At 39.4% G+C, this 25,285-nt stretch overlaps 2 protein-coding genes across 2 annotated transcripts; one reads left to right on the top strand and one right to left on the bottom strand.

Moving 5' to 3' along the window:
- Positions 1 to 216: 216 nt before the first annotated feature.
- c4h1orf43 (chromosome 4 C1orf43 homolog) lies at positions 217 to 6,245 on the top strand. Its single transcript, XM_046848468.1, has 7 exons — positions 217 to 443; positions 624 to 725; positions 813 to 921; positions 1,506 to 1,559; positions 4,417 to 4,583; positions 4,826 to 4,884; positions 5,618 to 6,245. Exons 1-7 carry the CDS (start codon positions 381 to 383, stop codon positions 5,823 to 5,825), a joined length of 762 nt encoding a protein of 253 aa, XP_046704424.1. The 5' UTR covers positions 217 to 380; the 3' UTR covers positions 5,826 to 6,245.
- Positions 6,246 to 13,028: 6,783 nt separating this feature from the next.
- tuft1a (tuftelin 1a) lies at positions 13,029 to 24,949 on the bottom strand. The gene is made up of 12 exons (XM_046847794.1): positions 24,783 to 24,949; positions 18,798 to 18,863; positions 17,874 to 17,972; positions 17,605 to 17,691; positions 17,436 to 17,504; positions 17,240 to 17,320; positions 15,724 to 15,834; positions 14,910 to 15,133; positions 14,664 to 14,769; positions 14,398 to 14,481; positions 14,220 to 14,311; positions 13,029 to 14,130 (listed from the first exon to the last, which is right to left on the bottom strand). Exons 1-12 carry the CDS (start codon positions 24,837 to 24,839, stop codon positions 14,058 to 14,060), a joined length of 1,149 nt encoding a protein of 382 aa, XP_046703750.1. The 5' UTR covers positions 24,840 to 24,949; the 3' UTR covers positions 13,029 to 14,057.
- Positions 24,950 to 25,285: the final 336 nt, after the last annotated feature.

Here is a 25,285-nt window from a genome sequence, read left to right as displayed (position 1 = left end):
TATAAAAGGTTTTAGAGGATGCAGTTTGTAATTGATGGTCAGTGTGAGTAATTTGATTGGTTAATCCAAAACTTATCGGGAATCATACTGCTTTATGATTGTCTGATGCAATGAATTGATAGACCGCGTTTATTTAAAATGACACGCCCTTGCCTGCAGTTTAACTCTCCAGCGCAGTAGGTGGCGCTGTACAATGTCAAGGTCGTCGAAGAAGAAGAAAAAGATCACGTGATTCGGGCTGTTTATCAACAATGTAGTAGCATCCGGACCAGAAGGCGGGCGGGCGTAGTTAATGTTACTTATGTGACATCAGACAAAGAAAAGTGAAAATAGTATTTTTTGTTTTGGAAAGTAGAGTGAACTGGAAAATAGTTGCAAAAATGAACAAAGAGTCGCTGTTATCGGGAGTAAATGTAGTGCTGGTTATGGCCTACGGCAGTCTGGTAAGGAACTAGCTAGCTCGGTGGCTAGCAGGCCATATGTGTGTCTGTGTGTCATTATTTACTACAGCACGAATTATACATTATATCAAATATACTGTCGATTTTTTTTTTATTTAAGTGCAGGGTCGTGTTGTGTCTACCTGAGACATCAGATCGTGTGTGTGTTTTTGTTTGTGTCAGGTGTTTGTGTTATTGTTTATCTTCGTGAAGCGACAGATCATGCGGTTTGCTATGAAGTCCCGCAGAGGACCGCATGCGCCGGTGGGACACAATGCACCAAAGGTCAGCTTTTCCTCTACCTGGAGTGGAAATCATAATCATAAATATAATAATAATAATGAGATCTGGATTTATGTGCTCTGTTTACAGGAGCTAAAAGAAGAGATCGAGTCGAGGCTAGCCAAAGTGAATGCTATCCGCTATGAGCCGCGGCTGTTGGCTCAGGATGATGAGAGACTGAAGCATCGCGGGCAGAACGGTGAGGAAACACACGGATTTCCTCATATACATGACTCAGGGTCCGGACACTGATACCAGTGCCCCTGGGGCTGGGAGGGTTTAAGGGTCTTGGGCAAGGGCCCAGCAGTGGCTGTTTGCATTTTTGATTCTGAGACTTAACTTTTGAGCCACTGTGTACTCTTAGAGTCACATCTTCCTCTTAGAGCCACTGCCTCTTTTTGCAGCTACAGCTGCTCTTTAGAGTCGCCACAGCTGCCACTTATAATCACTGTTGTCTCTTAAAACCACTATTGCACCTTATAGCCACGGCTGCCTCTTTATTTACCACTGACCCTTGTTTATATTAACGTTATTATTGTTATTGTTTTGTGAGAAGTGAATGGCTGTCTGTCATGCTGTTCACATGGAATCTCATAAATATTATCAATTATAGAGAATAATGAGATAACGTTTTTTGGCTCCAAGTGATAATCTGTGCTTCGTATTCCTAACGTTCTTCCACTGAAACTGTAGAAAAACACTGCAGTGTAGTGTAAGATGAAACTGTTTAACTGTGAAATGGCCTTTTGTAAATGGTATACTTTTTGTGTGTGTGTTTTGCAGGCTGTTATAACTACATGTACAGAATGCAAGCTCTAGATGCCATCAGAGACACCGGTAAGAGCCTCTGAGCCAGGGTTCACACTCTCACACTTATTATCCTCACCTCAGGAGCTGCAGTAAATCTTCAGCCTTGTCCTTGTGTGGGAAACACGTACAGAAAGTTGAACATGTGAGAAAGTTTATGACTTTGGAAAGTGTTCGTCTTAAAATGTCATGTGTCCCCCCCCCAATGAGTAGCTTGCTTGATCATTTCTGGAATATATTACCCCAAAAAAAACAAAAAAAAAAAAACAGTGTTTAGGCATTTTAAGGAAAACACGGAATTTACGTAGAAATCCGAGTAGAGCTTGATGGTGTGGAAGCAGTAAGTGCTCGTGCTTCGTTGTCGGTGCATACAAAGCAATTCTCTTCCACGTTTTTACATGTCACATGTCTGTTTTTTAATGTTTTTTTGTCCGGGTGGGGCCAAAGTGACAGCTGTATGATTAGATAGAGAGATAATAAGAGAAAGATGGATGAAAGGAAGGAATGGGATGTTCACAAAAAATCCAATTACCTATTGTGCCAAGCATTTTGATATGTCACATGTCCATGTTGCTGGAAATTTTAGATTTAGTATATTTCTCTGGTTCATGAGCGCACATCACGTGATGAATACGCGTTCTCTGTTATTGTTTCCACACGGACCTTATTACTCACGCACCAAGTGCTAAATTCTGGAGCGCTCTGAACAGATACACATACGATGCAGAATCAAAAAACAAGGAACGAAGAGAAGGCAGTGAGGGACGAGGAAAAGATTCATATGGAAGCCTGTTTTTACTAGCAATCGGGCTTGCGTCACCCCCTCTGTAGTGCCAGAAAGCTTTAACGTTGAAAATAAAATGGGCTACAATTAATAGAATCGCATGGTATGAAAGTAAGCCTCCGATCCCTGGTGAAAACTCTGTGTAGTAATCAGATCTGAATGAGACAGAACAAGACAGGTGGAGCAGCTCCAAACTTCAGGCCGACAACGTGGTTACCGGTGGATGCACCAGAAATGTCGGATGTTTACGAGAAATAAAGTCGGTATTGCGGGAAAAAAGTTGGAATTAGGCAAGCTTTTTTTTTTTTTTTTTTTTTTTATACTGAAACGGCTTTCCTTAGGATTCAGGCCAACGAAAAAGATGAGTTTCCAAAGTTTGCGATCATTTCAAACTGAAACAAAGAAAACACTGTACAGTGCGTTTAGGTTTTGTTGTTTGAGTAATCAAACATTTTTAGATTTTAATTATAGCAATTAAATGCAGTAAATATGTTTAATTAAAGCGGATCCACAGCAGATCATCCGTCTCCATACCCCTCTGTCCTCTACATCTGCCTCTTTCACACCAACTACCTGCATGTCGTCCCTCACCATATCCATAAACCTCCTCTTTGGCCTTCCACATTTCCTCCCTTCTGGTGACCCTCAGCATTCTCCTAACAATATACCTCATGTCCCTCCTCTGCACATGTCCAAACCATCTCAATCTCGCCTCACTTGCTTTGTCCCCAAAACGTCCTACATGCGCTGTCCCTCTAATAAACTCATTTCTAATCCTGTCCATCCTCGTCACTCCTAATGAAAACCTCAACATCTTCATCTCTGCTACCTCCAGCTCCACCTCCTGTCTTTTACTCAATGCCACTGTCTCTAATCCATACAACATCGCAGGTCTCACCACAGTCCTATAAACTTTCCCTTTCACTCTCGCAGATACTCTTCTATCACAAATCACTCCTGTCACTCTCCTCCACCCACTCCACCCTGCCTGCACTCTTTTCTTCACTTTTCTAACACACTCTCCATTACTTTGCACTGTTGATCCCCAGGTACCTGAACTCCTCCACCTTCACCACCTCTTCTCCCTGCAACCGCACCACTCCACTGCCCTCCCTCTCATTCAAACACATATACTGTCTTACTCCTACTGACTTTCATTCCTCTTCTCTCCAGCACATACCTCCACCTCTCCAGGCTCTTCTTAACCTGCTCACTACTCTCACCACAAATCACAATATCATCTGCAAACACATAGTCCATGGAGACTCCTGACCTCGTCCATCAACCTGTCCATCACCATTGCAATCAGCAAAGGGCTTAGAGCCGATCCTTGATGCACCACCCTCACATACTTCTCTGACACACCTGACTTCCTCATACAATACCACAACTCCTCTCTCAGCACCCTGTCATTACGCTTTCTCTAAATCCACAAATACACAATGCAACTCCTTCTGACCTTCTCTATACTTCTCCATCAACATTTTTAAAACAAATAATGCATCTGTGGTGATCTTCCTCGGCATGAAACCATACTGTTGCTCACAGATCAGCAATCAAATGTTATTTTATCTATAAAAGGAAACAAATTGCTTGTTCATTTAAAAACAAACCTGTCCGTTTCTCTTGTATATTTAGTATTGCTCTTTAATGAAGAAAGGGTACTTCTTATCGATTACTCGATTAATCGTTGGAATAATCTGTAGTATACTCGATTACTAAAATAATCGATAGCTACAGCCCGAGGTAACATATGCAACAGGTTTGTTAGATAACATGCCTTTGTTATGATGAGGATCAGGATAAAGCTCTGAAACGTTTTAGAGCCATTCATGCACAAATGGATTCCTTTCCAGCGGGTGCACAAACTTTTATCTGTACTCCAGGAACATTAAAAAACCATCCAGCTGGAACTGGTTTTTCTCTCTGTTTTTGTATTAGGTCATTCCTCAATAAACAAAGTGTGGTTTAAAAAGCTGGATAGGTTCAATAGTAAATGCAAAACTATTGTTTCCTGTGTGTCATTAAAACTGTGACACGTCAATCTTTGTTTCAAATGATGTCTGATTTGCTTTGACATCTTATCACCCCTCTCACATGCAGGCATTGTGTCTCCTGATCTGGCTCGCAGCCCCAGCGCCCTGACTGGCCCCTGCTACAGGAAGTGGCTGCTGGACCTGCGTAACTGTCACTCGCTGATAAAAACCAGCCACAGCAGCCTCATCGACCGCCTGTTGGAGGGCTACATCAACGCACGTCACGGCACTTCGGTGTGTGGGTCTGATGGAAGCTTTATTGTTAGGTTAATTATTTTAAAAAGACCAGTAATGGAAAACCGCTAACTATACGAGTAGTGGAGAATATTTTGATAGATAAAGCTATTTTAGTCGGCAAGCGTAGATGGTTTGAATGAAGTTTTTTAATATAAATATATATATATATATTTCTTCTCTCAGACTTTGTTGTACAGTTAATTTTATTGCAATTGTTTTTGTTTTTTCTAATTTGGCAGGTGTTTGGTGAAGCTGAATTCCTCAAATACAAAGAAGACTTGGCTGAGCTGGCTGCCATGTAAGTACACGCCTTACTGTCTAAATCAGTGGTTCCCTCTAGTGGGGAATACAGACATTACAGGTGGGGCGCATTGAAACGCAGGATTTATATAATTATTTTGTGTTCTTCATTAATCTTCTTTTTTTTTAAATTAAAAATAAAGTTCATTCACTTGTTTTTTTTTACTTTATGCTATTTGATGTTAGTTATATTTTAATAAATTAGACATTTTTAAACTTTAAGTAATTCATTACAATTTTTTTGGGGTGATTTAGGACGGGTGGGACTTGAATGTACCTGCTTCTAAAGTGGGGGTCCGCAGGTTCTTAAAAAGTCTCAAATTCGCTGTTCTAGGTCTTAAACCATTTTAAAAAGGTCTTAATTTTTCAGAATCCATATAACACTACCTCTAACGCTCATTGAAGCAGCACTTTAGAATGTTTTTTTGTAGTTTCCGTAGTGGTGTAGTTCTTTCTTTCATTAGTCCATATATAATTCACTGTATTTAACTTTGTGAGACCAATATGCAACATTTGATTTTTCCAGCTGTGGGGAAGTGCATGTTTATCAGTTCTTGGCTTGAGAAAAAAAAAAATGTTATGGCTTGATTAAGGCCAGTTGCTAACAACATATTTGTGTGTGTTTTGTGATGCGGTTTAGGTCTTAACTTTCATTAACGATTGTAAAAAGTCTTAAATTTGACACACACACACACTCCCACGCATGATCTCATCACTATTTGCTTTTACAGTGTGAAGGTGCACTCCAGCTCCACCAGCCTGAACCAGCAGCACCAGTCAGCAGCCAAAGACCTGACGAGCTCGCCCGGTCCGTCCTCAGCCTGCACCATCCAGGTGACCTACCTGCCTTCCTCAGGCCAGCGCAGCAAGAGACCCAAACACTTCCTCGAGCTCAAGAACTTCAAGGACAACTATAATACTCTGGAGAGCACGCTGTAGGGACCTGCGCTTTCTCCCGTCAGATGCATTAGTCCTGACATCAGCAATGAAGAAGACGCGGCTGACCTCGTACTGCAGTGTGGAGTGGAACATGAGTTTTAATGACTGAATCAGAGGTTGTTCAAACCCTTCAGAATAAATACAGAGGAACTGGCACAAAAACATCCACGTGCCAAAAAGGAGATAACAGGCTGTGCATGTGCGAGACAGCGACAAGCCGAACGTCTTCAGGAGACACCGTTTTGAATATAATGGGAGGAAATAGTGTTAAAGTGTGTCTGAGTTTATCGGTTGAACTGGTGTCAGTGTTGCGTCCTGAGGAGACGTCACTGCTGCTATTTCTCAGCATTCCTTCATTCAGAGCTGCCTGTATGAGCTAAAGAGTAGCTTGAAACCTGAACAAATAAAACAAGACTGTGACATACTGTATAACTTTTATCTTAATGGGATTAGAGTAAACCCAAAAGCCTTTTTGATGAATTGTTTTCGCACACAATCAGTACATTACTGTAGCATCTGGTAATACATTAGGATCCATACATTAGAAAAAGGAAATGTAGGGGACGAATGCTTGTACATATGGGAAATCCTTCAAGTGCACTTTATCTGTGTGTACAATAGGAATGTAAGAAATTAAGGGACCAGAGCTGCTATGCATTTAGACTCTAAATGTGTGACTTGTAAATCATCTCAATCAAAACCTTGTGTGCTTTTGATCTATTAGTGCATGAAGCAATGGTCTGGGAAGGAAGTTTAGGTATTCCAGCTTTGCTCTGTGGTTTTTGTGATGGAGCTGTGAAGTTTGCAGAATGTGCACACACACACACACTCCCCAAATCCTCAGTAACCATAAGCACTTTATATCCACATGCGTTCATGCGTCACTCCAAAGAAGCATCAGGTAAGTGTTGTTTTTAGGTCCGGGTATGCAACATGCATTCGTTTTTTTGATTAGCAATTCAAAAGCAAAATGTGACTTACGCTTGATGCCTTCGTTTTGGAGCCATTTGTACAAATAAATATAATGGAAACTAGAGCAGCATCTTCAGAGATGGCAGGCAAACTAGTAGAACATAGGGTGGGGTTGCAATAAGCGAAGACTGCGTCGCATGATGCTGTGTGAAAAGCGTATGTGTGGGACTGACATTTCCTGTCACTCTCTTGCTTCTTTTAAAAAGCCATAGGATCCCTGGGAACTTCTCAAAGCTAAAGCCAGAATGTTGGCCTTCAAGTTATTTTACATCCAGGCTTCAAAACCCAAGAGCGCCACAAAACGCAAACAACTCAGTCGCAAACTAAGGTGGCATGAAACTATGAATGAGGTGTTTTATAATGAATAAAAGTACAATTATTAATCATTAAGTTTTAATGTTGATCTCGACCTCTAACCTGCCAGCGAGTGTGTATTTCTTGGTCTTTGTTTTTTATATTTTTTTTAAAGGAAGAAAATCTTCTTTCAGGAGTAATATGGCCCAAAATTATCATTATTAGAAACAAATTTAATAACAAAGTAAAGAAATAAGTAAAAGAAAAATTAAGTTCAATGTTCCAGTTTGTGGTGTCAAAAAATACTTCATTCAGCAGAAATAAAGCCAGATAGTTCCATGGAAGCACCCAAAGGACTTCCATTTGTCACAATTGGCATTGCATTGAACCCTGCTTTAACAATGAACTGATCACAGACGAGAAAAGTGAACACTTTTGCACCCAGCATGCAGTCAGTGCAAGGAAGGGTGATTACTGCTCAGAGATTAGCAGCCAATTTACAGACTCAGCAAAACATTAGCCTGAGCAAAAACACTGAAATGGAATAAAGGTTTCTTATATATGGAATAAACCAATGGGTTTCATACGTCACGTTAGTTCATTCTTCATCTCCCACCTTCTGCCACAAAAACCCAGTCTGGCCCTTGAGCCAAAGAAAGCTTGTCTATTCCTGATCTAGTGGAACATGGCGCAGAATAGGATCAGATATTTGGGTTCTTCAACAGTACCACAAACACACAACTAGGCAAGCAAATGGACATGGGGGGGATTTTTTTTGTTTGTTTTATATTTTAAACAGTAATTTCATCATTTGTATTTAATTTTAACAAACAAAACAAAAGCCAGTGCACGTGGACCCGTTCACATTTGAATCAGTTATAAAAGAATTGAAAAACTGATATCAGTTTTTGAGGTGGTGGGTAAATGGTTTTATTTTAGTGGGTAGCTTGAGTCTAGAGCAGGGGGGGGCAACCAGTCAGAGACCGAGAGCCACATTTTTTACTGTGTTACCGCAAAGAGCCACATCATACACATGGGCACACATGAACATCACCCATCCCTTCCTCTAACACACACACACACACACACCCCTCTGCTCAGCCAGATTTATTGTAAAATGTCACACACCAACATAATGACAGAAATTGACTCCTACAGTTCTAAGACCACAGGACAGTCATTTTCAACAATAAACATTGTGTGCACTGTCTCACACACACAAACTCTTAGTTTAACCAAGTCCACAAACAAAAATATAATAATTTACAATAGCGTTTTTCTTTTACTATGCATGTTACTTAGTGGGACTTTTGGCATCCTTGCCTTGAACAATCCCCTTCAAATCTGCCTCGTATTCCGTTGTTGCCACTCGAAGCAATTCTTTCACGTGTGTGTCAGTCAGAACAGATCGATGCTTTGATTTCACGTGTTTCAGGGTAGAAAACACAGACTTTGTGTGTTTTTTTTATGTGCGTGTTCACTTCGCTTGAGTTCAATACGGTATTTTCGTCAAATGCGCATGCGCGTGAGATGAATATGCCGCAGGGGTGGGCAATTAAATTTTACAAGGGGCCACATGAGAAACCTGAATTGTGTCAGAGGGACACATGAAACATGAAATATTTTAGGGATGCACCGAAATGAAAATTCAATTCAAAAGGCAATGAAATCCATAATTTTTTGTGTTATGCCTTTTGCCTTGGCACCATCACTGGAAAACTTTCCTGCCTTTTCAAAAACGTCCTCTACAGACGGAGTGCGCATGCTCGGATGCTCGTTCTTCTCATATTTAGAATGGCAATCGGGATGTTTGGATTTCAGGTGATAAATTAAACCCGACTTGGAGAAACTCTTTGCAGAGCCGCGGGTTGGCCACCCCTGGTCTAGAGCTTTGTCTAAGGGAACAGAAAATGGGAGGAAGGCGACAAGTTTCCATCCGTCCATCCGTCCATCCATCCACCAATCAATCTCTTTTATCCTCTCTGCTACTTCTTAAAGAGAACACTCATTAATGGTAATCCCGCACAGGTGTTTGACATCAGACCACGCCCCTGACCCCTCCCACCCCGACTGACTCCTTTCACCTCCACTGACTCCTCCTACTCCATTAACTCCTCCCCCAAGCCCCCTCTCCAGTGCTCCACCCATGAGAGACGCAAAAGAAATAGAGGTCAGAGGAAAAACACCTAAGTCTCAGCACATGAAACCTTCAGGTGGTTTAAATGAGCTGCACATATATATATATATATATATATATATATATATATATATATATATATATATATATATATATATATATATTAATTAGCAGCCAAAAATCAGGTGTAAATCATATTTCACAGCATTATTGTAGGGAATGGACATTCTGTGCCACCCAGATGGTGGCATAGGAGGGTTTCCTCTTGAATCTGGTTACTCTTGAAGGTTTCATCCTCATGCCACACATCATGTGTGTGTGGGTGTGTGTGTGTGTTTGGATGTTCTATCTATTGTCAAGTTAAACACATTCCTTTTCAACAACACAAGCCAAGCAAGGAATTCTGTATAACCACTGGAGGGCAGTGTTTCCTTGAGACACAGTCAGGGGCGCCGTTAGGGGGTCGGGTGCAGAGTATGCAAGGCATATGGGCCCAAGAGAACGCTAGGGGGCTCCACAATCATCAATTAAAATTTGTAAAATTTAAAAATGTTTAAAATTAGATATACACATATTTTAAATAATAACACTGTGATTAAATAAAATAAATTCCATGTAAATAAAAATTAAACTGAAAATAGGATGAAAATGTTTATTTATTTAGAGAGTGTTTACTCATGAATAAAATTAAATGCATGAGGTTTGTCTACAGACTGCATAAGTTAATGTGTTTAGAAGCTCGTTGTGGTTGATTTAGTCGGTTGATGTGTTACATTTCTTTTCCTTTATACATCTGTCTTTTTGAAAATGTTTTATTAAAAAATGAAAATCATTTATATTCATTTATATTCATTATATCATTTATACTGTAACATATTAGGCAATAGCAAATTATTACATTTCTTTAACAATAAAAATTATTTTATTATTAATAATATAACATTGTATATATATATATATATATATATATATATATATATATATATATATATATATATATATATATATATGGGGGCCGAAAATTCTGTCTTGCATACCCCCCCTTAAAACTGTTAATTGCGGCCCTGGACACAGTGATTGTTCGGGTAAGTTCAGTAAGTGTACCAGGCTTTTTTTCTGTGATGCAATCAAGTAAAGGGAGCTAGTGGCTGTAAGGTTTCTTTGGGTTCTCAGTCACATCATTGTATAAAAGCACAGCAAGAACACAACAAAAAGGAGTGTGACTGAATTTGATGATTTTCTTGACTGATCTGGGAAAAACTGCTCCACCATATTGCATGTTATAACACTTAAAGTTTACAAAGTCCCTTTTCCCAAATGACAACTAATGAGGAACTCCACAGACAAGCCAAATTTATTATTCCACCGGTGTGACAATAAAACAACACAATAATATACTTTGCATTTTGTCAGCTTTACTGCATGTACCTGCTGTAATTCTTACACTTTTTTAAAGAAATATGATGGCACTATTAATCAAAAAATAAATAAAAAAGTAAAACTAAATGTAACCGGTTGAGTCTTCTGGATCATGTTTAGATATGGCTTCTTTTTTGACCTAAAGAGTTTTAGCTGGCCACGGCGACATTGTTTTCTGAAAGTATTCCTGAGCCCATGTTGTGATCTCCATTACAGTAGCATTCCTGTATGTGATGCAGTTCACTATGTTTTACTGCAGCATTGGGGGAATTGGTGATCCTCTGCCCACCCTGACTTCTGAGAGACACTGCCACTCTGAGAGGCTTTTTTTATACCCAATCATGTTGCCAATTGACCTAATAAGTTGCAAATTGGTCCTCCAGCTGTTTCTTATATGTACATTTACCTTTTCCGGCCTCTTATTGCTACCTGTCCCAACTTTTTTGGAATGTGTAGCTCTCATGAAATCCAAAATGAGCCAATATCCGGCATGACATTTCAAAATGTCTCATTTTAACATTTGATATTTTATCTATATTCTATTGTGAATAAAATATAGGTTTATGATATTTGTAAATGATTGCATTCCTTTTTATTCACAATTTGTACAGTGTCTCAACTTTTTTGGAATCAGGTTTGTACAGTTGGGTCAGAATGGAACAAATAATCAAATCTATGGAATACTACTGATCCTTCCTTTTACCACTTTTGATAGATTTTGACCACTGCAGACCGGACCGCACTCTTGGAGAAGCTCTGACCCAGTTGTCTAAGCATCACAATTTGGCCCTTGTTAAACTCTTAAATCATTACGCTTGCCCATTTTTCCTGCTTTCAACACATCAAATTTGAGGACAAAATGTTCACTTGCTACCTAATACTGTATATTTAAACCACTAACAGATAAAAGTATGAGATAATCAGAGCTATTCACTCACTGGTCATAAAGTTATAATGTCAATGTTATGCCTGATTGTTGTGTGTGTATATACACATTATATTCAGTGGTGTTGAAAACAACAAGCAGTTTTTAAATAAAGGTTTTTATTATTGAGGGAAAACAAAATTCAAAACTACATGTCCCTGTGTGAAAAAGTGTTTGCCCCCCCTGTTAAAACCAAAAGATCCTCAAAAGCTAGACATCATGATGGAATCCAATGAAATTCAGAAACAAATGAGAAAGAAAGTAATTGAGATCTATCAATCTGGAAAAGGTTATAAAGCCATTTTTAAAGCTTTGGGACTCCAGTGAACCACAGTGAGAGCCATTATTCACAAATAGCAAAAGCATGGAACAGTGGAGAAGCTTCCCAGGAGTGGCCGGCCGACCAAAATTACCCCAAGAAGACAGCGACGACTCATCCAAGAGGTCACAAAAGACCCCACAACAACATCCAAAGAACTGCAGGCCTCACTTGCCTTAGTTAAGATCAGTGTTCATGACTTCACCATAGAGACTGGGTCTGCATGGCAGAGTTCCAAGTTGAATACTGCTGCTGAGCAAAAATCACATAAAAGCTTGTCTCAGTTTTGCCAGAAAAAAATCTTGATGATCCCCAAAACTTTTGGGAAAATACTCTGTGGACTGACGAGACAAAATTTTTGAATGAATTCTGCTGTTTACCAAAAAATCCTGAAGGAGAATGTCCAGCCATCTGTTTGTGACCTCAAGCTAAAGCGAACTTGGGTTCTTCAGCAAGACAATAATCCAAAACACACCAGCAAGTCCACCTCTGAATGGCTGAAGGAAAACAAAACAAAGACTTTGGAGTGGCCTTGTCAAAGTCCTGACCTGAATCCTATTGAGATGCTTTGACATGACCGTAAAAACGCGGTTCCTGCTCCAAAACCCTCCAGTGTGGCTGAATTACAACAATTCTGCATAGATGAGTGACCAAAATTCCTCCACATAGCGCTGTAACACTCACTGCAAGTTATCAAAAACGCTTGATCGCAGTTGTTGCTGTTAAGGGCGGCCAAACCAGTTATTAGGTTTAGAGGGCAAACACTTTTTCACACAGGACCATGAAATTTTGGATTTTGTTTTCCCTTATTTAAAAACTGCATGTTGTGTTCCCTTGTGTTATCTTTTACTAATATTTTAATTCGTTTGATCTAAAACATAAAAGTGTGACAAACATGCAAAAAAAAAAATCTAACACTTACATTTAAATCAGAAAAGAGAAATAGAGGTGGGGCTAAGCAGGAAGCATACTGATTACACAATGAAATGGAAACACACACACACACACACACACACACACACACTGCAGCATCAGGTGTAACATTTTGTGTAAAACTGTGTAATCCGAATGTATTTTTCATACAAAATCCAAAAGCTCACATCCACAGATATGTAAAACATGAAGCATTAAACAAAATCTTTTGGATCAGTTTATTAAAACTTCATCTTACATAAATATATCAGCCATTTAATACATCATCTAAAAAAAAAACCACACATTTAACTACAAAAATATTTTTTCTATTAAATAAAAAGCAGATGGTAAGTGCACAGTTAAATAATGGACAGTAGTACAGAACTACTCAAGAAGCAAGAAAAATGCTGGAGTCAGAAAATACAAAATTATGTAAAAAATTTACATAAAGCACTTTTGTACGTTGCTCTGTATAAGGGCGTCTGCTAAATGCCGCAAATGTAAATGTAAAAGTAAAAAATAAAAAATATCAGTGAAATGCGTGTTTTTCACATCGAATTGGTTTTACATACATGGAATTCTCGAACATAATGAGGATTTTTACTTCATTCTCATTTTGGCTGTCCTGACAGGGCAGTGGGTCTGGTTTCTGCAAGGTGTATTGGTGTCTCTCTAAAATATAGGTGTTTAAGTGAAAACAAATGTTTCAGTGTATTATTGAGGATCAGGACAAAGTTAGAAACAGGTTAATATTTTAGCAGATTTCTAATTGTCGTACATCAAGAGTGTAATTTGGATGATTATTGTGCCTTTATATTATAAATGTGGGACTCAAAACCATTGAAATACTCAATTCCTTCATTAAACCAAGAAGCTGGTAAAGCTCCCTGTTCCCTATCTAGAACTTTTGATGATCGTAAGTAATTCAAAAATGAGAGAAAGTGAAAGTGCCACAATTTTTCTTCGCTGGTTCTTCATTTCGGATAAAAGCAAATCTAAATGATATTCAACACCACGACACTCATACTTCAGCCGAGTTAAGGTCAGTATACTGTATGCATGCTCACAGACACAATGAAACCGACAACCTAATCTATTTACAATATATAACAAATGTATTCCATACGTGTTGGACAAGGCATATTGTGTGGAGCTGCAGTCTTCAGTCTTTAGTCAGTGCGCTAGTAGCAAGGGCGTCGTGCTACAGGCTGTTGTGCTTCAGTATGTACAGATCCGTCTGCTTTTCAGTGTTCATGACTTGATCTCGATGACTTTGATGAACGGCAGATTTTTGTTACTTTGTGTCGACGGCTTCAGAGGCCTACTGTGGAATACAGGAAGACGAAATACTGTTAGTATGCACTGTATTGGTGCGGAACTCCTTTGTGAGCGTGTGCGAGTGTGTGCTGTTACCTGTAGACAATCTGAGCATTGGAATCGGACAACAGGCCCGAGTTTGACCTTTCGTGCAGGAAATAATCCATCTGATCACGCAGTTCTCTGTTCTGTATGGACAAGTGGTCGGTTTGTGAGTTAAATACGCACAAGAAATTATGCACAAAAATATCTGCGGGTAAAAGTCTGCGCTGACCTCTGCTTCGAGGAAAGCAACTTTCTCCTCTAGTTCTTTGATGGCACGGTCCCTCTCCTGAATCACCATCCGCGAGTTCTGCAGCTATATGAGTGGGAAAAACAGTTTATATCAAATGTTTATATATATATATATATATATATATATATATATATATATATATATATATATATATATATATATATATATATACATATATATAAAACATTTTATTTATTATAATACAAAATATTTAAAATAAGGTTGATCCAGATGTTATTTTGTACCTGTTCAATCATCTGTCTGAGTTTCCTCTGCTGGCTCTTGAGCATATCATCAAGGTGGTGTATCTTCTCCTTAAGGATGGCGTTCTCCTTCTCCAACTCCTCCAATCTACACAGGACACAGTGGTCTTTCATTCATCTTTAGACAAGTTTTATGTCTATCGGCAACAGTAAAATAAAATCAAATAACATTTAAGAATAAATAATGCTCAATAATGCTTCACTTAGAAGAGTGGGTGGGTTACACACCTCTCTCTGTCAACTTGCCCCTCCTCTTTCAGCTCCCGCAGCTGCAGCAGCTCCGACTCCTTGGTCATTAAATCATCCCTGAGGGACGAGCTCTCCTGCTCCATGCCACCCATCAGACGCTGCAGCTCTCGGATTCGCTGGTCCTGCTCCTGTGCGCTAACCTGAGCTTCCTTCAGCTGATCGCTTTGCTCAGACAGCTGCCTTTTGTACTGACCTGCCTCAGCCTGAGGGTGACAGAGAAATAAGTTTTGAGGTTCGACAAGACTGAACAGACTAAGAAGAAGTGCATATCCGACATTGAGTTACAACAGGTTACAACAATACAAAGAGGATGCGATGACACACATCAGGAGACATTACACAAATAAATGGGTTTGTGTTTGGCTGTGTGTTTGATGCTGCAATATCACCACTTGTTTATGGATAAACAAGTTCAGGTTCCTAATTACACTTAATATGTATACATTTAAAGATAAAATTGAAGAAACCAGACTAAAATTTGGTACATAATATTACTGTATGATCACTTTGACGTTACCTGTATAACCCTGAGTATCGGTTTGGGAAGAAAACCTTAGCACAGAAGACAACATTACGTCATTAGGAAAAAAAGGAGCCGTCATTTAGTTATTGTGATGCACTGGTCCAAACAACATGCCCTGACTTACCCCACTTTCTATGCCATGAGTTGAAGGTGCAAAATCCACCCCCCCGTTTCAGATCATACAGGTTCCTTAGGAATGTATCCGTTACAATACAGTACATGCTTACGGCTATGATGACTAATGGAAAGAAGGCGTTCACGAGAGATCACCTGTAATTTCTCCTTCTCCTCTTGGTGTCTCGTCTCCGCCTCCTGAAGCTGGGCGTACAGCCGCTTGCTGACTTCCCTCATCCTTTCGCGCTCCTGCTCGTCATCAAACTCCTGAAAGAGGGAGATGGAAAGAAAGAGAGTAAGCAATTGGAGTGCACCGGATTTGAATTATGGAGGCGCTTGTGTTGGACTATTTCTATACATACGTTTCTTATTGGTTATAAAACTACTACTGTTTGAACTGTTTATACAACACACTACACCAAACCCATACTGTACTGTACTTACTCTAGAGACCAACAAACATTCCTTAGGGGATATTTATAGACTCTAAGTGAGAAGGAGGAACAGCGAGAGAAACCAGAAGAGGAATGGAAAGTGTGTGTGTACATATGCGTGTGTGTGCGCACGTCATCAGGGTGTGGGCTCTGACTGAAGTTCTGGGGAGTAGTGAGGGCAGGACTTTTTCCGTTCATTTTTTCAGTCGCAGTTGGACCCTACACTCTCGCTCTCCGCCCCCCCCCACTCACACACTCTCTGGGGGAACTTATTCCCGCCTGTTCACAAACTTCTCAGGGATAAAAAGAAGCTTTGTTAAGCACACTGTTTACTGCAAAAGGTTTCTGAACAATAGAGAACACTGAGGAGTGTGGAAATGTTCTTGTAGGAACCACCATCTTTAAACACAGAGCTGCAGGAGATAATGTGAGGTTTTTTTGTAACGAACATGTTTGTGAATAGGTTTCAATAGAGACAAACGGTGTGTGTACTCAGAAGCCATGCTGAGTGCGTCTACAGCAAAATCCTTCCTGGTTTAGAGTTTGTATTGACTGATTTCATTGTATTAAAGAAAATAGTGAAAAGAATATAAATATTTTTTTTATAGCAAAAATGTTTTATACAACCGTGTTCCAACAATGTTTGGTTGTTGAATAGAAGATCAAATACAACTTTGTTTGGGAACAAACAGAGAGCTGTCCGAAGTGTTCCCAGTACCTCAATGCTTTTTTGAGGTGTGCCTGAACTTTAAAAAACAGGAAGAAGAAGCTCCTGACCCGAAAATGCTTTGGAAAAATCCGCTGCATTCATCCTTACATAAGTTGTGTGTGTATATGAATGTGTATGTGTGTAAAAAAAGGAGGTTGACCGATTTATTGCACCAATAGTTGATTGCTGGAACTGTCGGCAAAAAGTCATAAAACTGTTTTTACAGGTATGTCATTATGAGAGCAGCCTCTAGAGGCGCTATATTTTATTTATTAATTATAATGGATCATTTATATCATTATATTTATTCCTATAATTAATACAGTCATATTTATTTCATTTAGCACATTTTCATGATTTAGTACCATTTTTTTTATTTATTACAATTTTTTCAGTTCACTATCCATTTAAAAAATCGGTTGATTAATCGGTTATCGGCATGTACGATAGCTATCGATGTCGGAAAAAAACTCTGTCGGGTAGACCGCTAGTATAAAGTATGACAGGCAAAATAAAAAAACCCTCTTACCTGTTTGTCTTCCATCTTTTGTGTCGACAGAGATGTCAGAGCACAATTCCCTCTGTTCACACCAGTCTGAGTTAACTTCACCTAATAGCACAGAAGACAGAAACTGGTTCAGAGCTGGTTCCTAGTTGTCCCTTCTGATCCTACTATTATTTATATATAAATTATTCACACACACACACACACGCGCTTCTCTTGCCTTGTGCTCTGTTCTGTGGTTGTTTTTTGCTGCCATCTGCTCTCTTAGGCTCTTTAAACAGTATCGCACCTAGAAAAGACAGTACTTGTGATTCACAGTACTTGGGACACACAATGAAGCACGAACGTGCGCTAGAGTGCTCGTAAATGCACAAGGCAATCTGACGGACCTCTTGTATTTGTGAAACCTCATCAGAGAGCATCTTCAGACTCTGCTGATTCTTGTCCTGTTCCTTTTTCTGCGCTTGCAGATACACCTGAAACACAAACACAAGCTTAACCATCACCACGCCTTGGGTCACACTGCTTGAGCAACGCATTATGTCGGCTAGTTTGTTGTGAAAGCAGCAGGGAGCCTGTAGGAATTTAAACCGACGCGCCCTTTTTGTACATCGCAACTCTTGTGACTACATGCAACATCCTGGTCCGCACGGCTCACCTTTATGACCTCAACCTTCTCCTCGACTTTGACGGGCTCGGGCTTCAGAGGCTGCCTCTCGCTAGTTGGCTGCACCAACGCAAATGCTCTCCCAATCGGCTAGAATGTTAAAAGAGGACAGATAACATTAGAGTTAACATTAAATTCATAGCAGTCAGCCTACATCATGTAATGCGTCACATCTAAAGCTTTAAAGTTTGTATAACCCCCGGGGTGTATTCTTTTCCCTGCTCAACTTGTGAAAGCTTGTGAAAACTACGTTATACTGAAGCGTTCTGGAAAGAAGAAAATCCTTATGAATGCCACTAAACAGTAATGCATAAATCTAGACTTTTGCATGGGTTTAGATCATGAAAAGAGATCAATGTCCCTGTCCCTGAACATAAAAATATCTATAAGGCAAAGACACAATGAAGAGGAGGAGGAGGAGGAGGAGGAGGAGGAGAAGGAGAAAAGTCAGCTAGATGGAGAGAAAGCCAGGGAGGGGATAAGTAATTTTGGGTAAATGCAAAAATGAGGCCTTTGAAGAAAGTCTTGCATAAAACCCCCTCTTACAGACACAATTTTCATTTTCACAGCAGCTTTTCCAGGAAAGACAGGGAATTAAAGATAACTGATATTAAGAGAGAAAAAAGGTTTAAAACCTGACAAGAGAACTGGCCATACTATAACAAGAGGTTACATACAGTAGAAGCATTTGCTTTCATCCAATGTATGACACAGCACTAAATCAGATATTATAGATTCTATAAGCAAGCTCAAAGTTCAATTCTGGGATAATCATTATAAACACAGCACTCAGAATTCATGCTAGAAAGACTCAGCAGTTGTTCTTTCATTATTTATTTTTCCAGTACACGTGCATTTACAATACTTACAATACTTATATAATAGTAGTCCAGTCTGGAGTTATTAGAGTCTTACCTTTCCTATGGTGGGCTGCTGCTGGACTTGGTCGTGCAGAGTCAGACGGAGTCTCCGGTAGCCATCCTGAAGGGCAAAAAGAAACTAAATGTGAGGGGAAGCCCACAAACAAAAGGACTGTTAGAAATGAGTAGACAGACTGAAGACGTAGAGGAAAAACTGAGCAATAGTCTTGTGTGTGTGTGTGTGTGTGTGTGTGTGAGTAAGTGAGAGAGAGAGAGAGAGAGAGAGAGAGAGAGAGAGAGAGAGAGAGAGAGAAAGAGAGAGAGATCAGTGGTCTTTAAAAGTCTAACAAGAACGCTAGTGCTTACTTATTAGAAAGGGAAAGAAAGAAGTGAAATACATCTTCCTGTTCCAGTACACAGAACATTCTGTTGAACTGCTGGACTCAGCTACTGGAACATACCAGAACTCCCCCTGCGTGCCTTCGCTCTCGTATTGAATGTGCATTCGAATTGCGCCACAGACTCCAAACAGGGCAATGCGCACCAGAGGGACATGGAATGTCCCCATGACAACGGGGTCACAGTGAAACAACAAATACAGGAAGAAGGAACACAGAGGCCAGGCGAATACACACTGTACCATCCACGCCATTAGGCTATTATAAACTCTCTTAATCTAAGCACACACGGTACTTTATAACATTAATCATAATTCTACGTTGATATGCACACACCAAAATGTTACAACAATGTGTTAAGCACATTAATGTCGATCAACAAAACAGCTGCAAAAAATATGGTCATGGAATCTTATCTATATATAAACAAACACACACACACTGTATATTAAATGATTCAATAGGTTCTTGATGGATAAATTTACAACAGAAGCTAAAATAACATGCTGATGAATAACGACAAATAATGACAAAAAAAAATCTAAATGCCGACACCCACCCCCCCAAAAGATGTGTTTGAATGTGTGGTAGCATTATATATTCCATTCACTTGAACTAGGAGACCAAAACCTGTTCCAGCATGACAATGACCCTGTGCACAAATCCAGGTCCATGAACATGTGGTTTACATGGGTTGAAGTGGAGGTTCTTGAGTGGCCTGCATTTGAGTTTTGACCTCAATCCTACTGAACACCTTTGGGATGAACTGAAATGCTGACTGCACCCCAGACCTCCTCGTCTCGCCTACATCAGTACCTGACTTCTCCACAAACACACAAATCTAGTGGAACATCTTCCCGAAGGAGTGAAAATTATTTTAACAGCAAATGGGGAAAAATGGGGAATAGGCTGTTCAAAACGCACAAATCTTATGGATAGGTGTCCAAAACTTTTGTCCATATACTGTATTTTCTCTAGGCACAATTTAAGAAAGAACTCCTGAATTCTCAAACACATTGCAGTCTTTGTGTGGTCTATCTCTCCTATTGAGCTTGTAAATGTATAACTGTTTCACACACTCTCCACATTTGCTTGAATACATAATAAGCGTGCCTGCGTCACATTCAAACAAGGGCTTATCAGTGATTGATGTGTAACTCGATTTGTAACAGATTTGAGGAAGGAAAATTTTCTGCGACGAAGTACATAAAATGGTCACACACCATTAATAGTGTCTGTACTGTCGCAACAGAAATTTGTCTAATGGAAACGATAAATCAAACTACACAGACAGTTATGTCTTATATAAAAACGTCACAGTGTTAGATCAAACTGACCTGGCTAGAATGTAATGTTAAAATGAACGGGGCTTCGGCGTGTCCTCTTACTAATACCCATAACGACACACAAAATCTGGGGCGGACCACATGAAACCGCACCTACACCTTCCCAGTCAAAACAATGAGATTATTTCCACAATGTCTACAATGAAGTCAAAACAAGGAGAGAGACAGAGCATAACATACAATCAGATGCAACACCTTCAGGCTTATGACCTTAATAACTAAAGAAATAAATAAGCAGCGCATATACAAAAGAACTCATATTTTATAGCAAACTAAATAGATGAAACCTCTTACATGTAGCTGAGTGACTTCACTGCATCCACACGGCTCTAAGGCCTGTTTCAAGTGGGACACTGGACTGCTGATCGCCTGTTTATATGTGTGCCTTCCATACAAGGCAAAGCAGCATTTAAATGAGGTCTCTGCCAAGTTCAATACCACACCTTAACCCGGGCATGATACAAAACACACGCACACACATATGCGAGTGCAAACAAAGAATGTTATCTCACAGTGATTATGATGCTCCTTATAACATTATTAGTGGGAATTCTGATATACAACAACAACTGTGTCATCGGGACTGTTTACACACTGATGTGTTCACGTGGCTTTTGCTTGTGTACTTGTGTACTTGTGTATATAAATATTGACTAATAAAGCAAAAGTATTAAAAGTTTCAATTAGGATTTCGAAAGCTAAAGGAATTACTTGGCTTTCCATTTCAACTCTGGTCACATGACGGCACGATCGCATGTGTCATGTCTGCTTTCCATAGTTGGATAAATAATCAAATCAGGTATGAACAAAAGCCTTCTCGTCCTTCCTTGTTTTTCTCATGCTCTGCACCTCCTGATCCTTTTCGCATACACCCCCTCTCTTCTCACTCTGTATACCAGGAGCTGTAAACAGGCTGATTTACAGGAAAAGGCCAGTGTAGAGGAGAGTGAAAAACGTGGGCAGGAAGGAGAGACAAAATGCGGGTCAAATAAGTGAGAAGCGAGGGAGAGACTGCATGTGTGCTGACTGTGGAATGCGTAACTTCATACTAGCTCAGACGAAAGGCTCTGGACACACACACCTGAGATTCATTGATTGTTCTCAGTTAAAGGTCAGATGAGATGCCCGGACGTAACTGGAGATTTGGGTATAAAGCATTCAGTGTGCTCCAGATAGGCAGAGTGCGTGCACACACACAAAATCAGGGGTAGAGGTCAGAAACAAAATTGCACTTATGGCATTTAACTTTAAGAAAACTAACAATTCATATTAGATTGAATTATCCTGAACACCTTCTAGGATGTTCTAGGTAGTCTAGGACTCTGTACACTCTGTAATTACAGTAATAACAAGGCAAAAAAGAGGGGACCAAATGACCAAGAAAAACAAAAAAAATGTATACATGAGATAATATATAAATGTTCAGCACAGAGGGAACAATAACCAAAGACATTTTGAGGACTGACAAATTCCACCAATTCCTGATCTGATCTTCACCACCTGAGGCAAGACAAACTGCTCTACATTCCTCACAGTCAATGATGTTTTATGATCATATTGCTATGAACCACATGTTCCAAGTCATAAAGTAAAATTTTATATATATATATATATATATATATATATATATATATATATATATATATATATATATATATATATGACTGTCATATAATTGTTTGAACCATTTCTTCAGTCACCATACCAAAAAAAGGGAGCTGTGACAAAAACAAGTGAGATGGAGTGAGTTGGATGTCGTACAAACAGACAGATGAAAGAGGAGAGTAAACAATACTGACGCAGCGGTTCAACAAACCTGAACAAACGTGTTTTTCACAGCCATCTGTTTTACATAGCCAAACAAGTCAGTGAGAAGCCTGCTATGCACAACTGAATGTATATTAACGCCATGCATGTCGTTTTCTTACATTTTTACCTCATGGATGCTGTAACAGAGCAAAAAAAAATTGTTTGAAAACAGACTGTGTGTGGCCTGAAGAATTTCTGGAGCATGATCTCAGCAGGAGGTCATTTTTTAACTCAGTCGTTCATGATCTAATCTAAACAGTACCTGACCTGAAGATACTGGCTGCAAATGAGGCACAGCCATATGTCTGGATTCTTTCTCCTGATAATGACTAATGGTCTTGAACCTAGACCATATGCTTAGTTAAATGTCTGATAGTTACGTACACTTTAGATGTGAATTTGAGCATAGACCATTTGAGTGGTCACTCACGACAGCATATGCTTTGAGTATATTATACATATTATTTTGGGTGTGTCACAAACAGCCCATAATGATTCCTTGGAAAACATGTGGATTAACCGAGTACTGTAATATCAGTGATTATAGGCTTATCTGGGTCTAAATCATGACTAATCTGTTGTTGTGACTACACAAGGCTCCTGGTGGACTTATATGGGCATGTGAAGCTCTTCCACAACATCTAAACAGAATCTCTCAGGCACAGATGGATGAAGGGCATTACATTTCATACCCTGAACAACGATTAAAATTGGTTAAAGAAATTATACTAAAGTAAGAATTTAACCATCCTTCCTCATTTTTTATAGATCATATTGCAAAAATCGTACCACATGAAACAACAAACTGGGTAATCTGGGCTTCTAGAACAGAAGTGCATCATAACAGGGCTATAAAACATGCAATAAATGTCTCATACAGCACCTTTAGCCTAGCTAGTGTGCAAGCCATGGAACAAACACTCTCTTTGTGCAACTGTTTGTCCACTCATGTAATCTCTCTTCTCTCTATAATGTATGATAGATCTGGTGAAAGCACAATGTTGCCTGGTGACACAGGAATGCGAGAGTAAACCCGAACGGTTACGGGTTACTTATTAGCCATAAGACACTCTCGTGCTGATCTGATCGACAAGGTGAAAATGACTCGGGTCATGGGTTAATGTTTACGAGTGCAAACGTTTGTCTTGTAAGTGAAAGTTTTCACCTTTTTTTTTTTTTTTTTTTTTACAAAACGAGAATGCAGAAATGAGCTTTCTTATAGGGCTGTGCAATGAGGTGCAACTGTCTGACTTACTCATGAGATGAATAAGAATAAGTTAGCTGTCCGAAGAAATCAGCATTTAGAAAATGATTTAGAAAGTCAAAATCCTAATCCTGGTTAGTTTTGTTTATTTATGTTGTCTGATGGAGGACCTGATTAGTCCCGTTGGAACATTGTTTTGTTTCCCTGTTTCCTGTATATAGTTGGAATGACAATAAAAGCCTACTTGACTTGACTTGATCCAGACATGTGATCAAGACCTATTCTTTGCCATAGCAGTCAAATACATCATGCAGACGCACGGGGACACATCATCAGGGATGTATCCTGGGGTCACTGAATGTTTCACGTCCTTTTAACATCAGACACCCTCGTCCAGGCGACCCAGCCGGGATTGATCAGACTGTGTCCCAGTAGCAATTGCCATCCAGACATGTCATTAAGGCCTATTCTATTGCCGTAGTACGTACATGGTAAACATGGGAAAAAATAAATTATAATAATAATAGGTTTTGCAAGAAGCGTAAAAAGTGTGAAGATGAATGTATCCTTTAAAAGCGAGCAGTCGAACGAAAAAACAAGATATTTGGAAAGTTGGAAACGATTAATGATGGCATAAATGATTCAAAATATTAAAACTGAGACACAGTTCATTCAGTCGCCTCCACGTCCCGTTTCTTACACAATTCACCTCTCTGCTCTTTTCCCTGTACAGCTGTTCAACATCCTGTTTCTTACTTTGCTCAACTATGCCTGGAATTTCCCAACGTCTTTGTTTCATGGCAGTAGACATTGTGAGGAAAAGAAAAATCCTGAGCACAATGTTAAAGCATCCTCATAATCATAAAAATGTTTTAAACCACTAGATTTTTGAAAACCACATGGACATGGTTGATTTTTGTTTCAATGAAAAATGTTCAATATTTCATTACATTTTCAGTGTATTTGAAACAAAATGTCCTGTTATTTTTATTATTATTATTATATGAAGAGTGTATATAAAGTTATATAATGATATACTTGTATTTATGTGTATTCTTCAAAAAAATACCAAACAAACTTTCGGTATGAATCAATGAGATGCATTAAGATGAACGTCCCATTTGCTAAATACCAAAATGTCTTATATCAGCTTTGGAGCATATACACACACAGTAATATAATATAGTAATTTAATAATAATAATAATATTATTATTATTATTACACAGTAAAATACATGTAACTGTCTGTTTCCGCTCTCTGAAATAAGGAACTTTATCTCACCGCTCGGTCTCCTGCTCTGAATTCCGAAAACGTGCACATGCTCCGGGTGCTGCTCATTTTTCAGTGGGAAATAAACTTTAACAAATAATATTAAATAAATAGAAATAAATAAGTAGACAAACTAAACACGAAGACCCTCCGCCGTCCGACTCTCGAGTGGTATGACCGGGCTCGGGGCAGCGGCGTGCTGATAAACTCGTTGGCACCGCCCCCTTACGGATTCGAAGCGAAACGCACATGGGATCCGCCGATTATCATCCACACCTGTGCGGAGGCAGAGGCCACGCCCCCATTCCGACCTCGTGATCTCAGATACCCCGCGGATATACATTCTCAGTTTCTCAGATACATGTACAGTATCAGTCAAACGTTTGTTCACACCTTCTCCTTCAATGGTTTTCTTCACTTTGTATTATTATCAACCAGTGGTGGGTGGTCAGGGCCAGCAAAGTCTTCTCTGCTGGCCTTAACACTATGAGAAGCACTGACCTACATTTACAACC

Source organism: Silurus meridionalis, chromosome 4, assembly GCF_014805685.1.
Source record: "Silurus meridionalis isolate SWU-2019-XX chromosome 4, ASM1480568v1, whole genome shotgun sequence".
Lineage (NCBI taxonomy): Eukaryota > Metazoa > Chordata > Actinopteri > Siluriformes > Siluridae > Silurus > Silurus meridionalis.
This window is presented reverse-complemented; position numbering and strand designations above follow the sequence as displayed.

Coding starts and splice junctions, on each gene's coding strand:
- c4h1orf43 (XM_046848468.1), top strand. CDS start 381: ATGAACAAAGAGTCGCTGTTATCGGGAGTAAATGTAGTGCTGGTTATG. Junction 922..1,505: donor GAAGCATCGCGGGCAGAACG/GTGAGGAAACAC, acceptor TGTGTTTTGCAG/GCTGTTATAACTACATGTAC. Junction 1,560..4,416: donor AGATGCCATCAGAGACACCG/GTAAGAGCCTCT, acceptor TCTCACATGCAG/GCATTGTGTCTCCTGATCTG.
- tuft1a (XM_046847794.1), bottom strand. CDS start 24,839: ATGAGCAGCACCCGGAGCATGTGCACGTTTTCGGAATTCAGAGCAGGA. Junction 17,692..17,873: donor AGAAGGTTGAGGTCATAAAG/GTGAGCCGTGCG, acceptor TTTGTGTTTCAG/GTGTATCTGCAAGCGCAGAA. Junction 15,835..17,239: donor AAAAGATGGAAGACAAACAG/GTAAGAGGGTTT, acceptor TCCCTCTTTCAG/GAGTTTGATGACGAGCAGGA.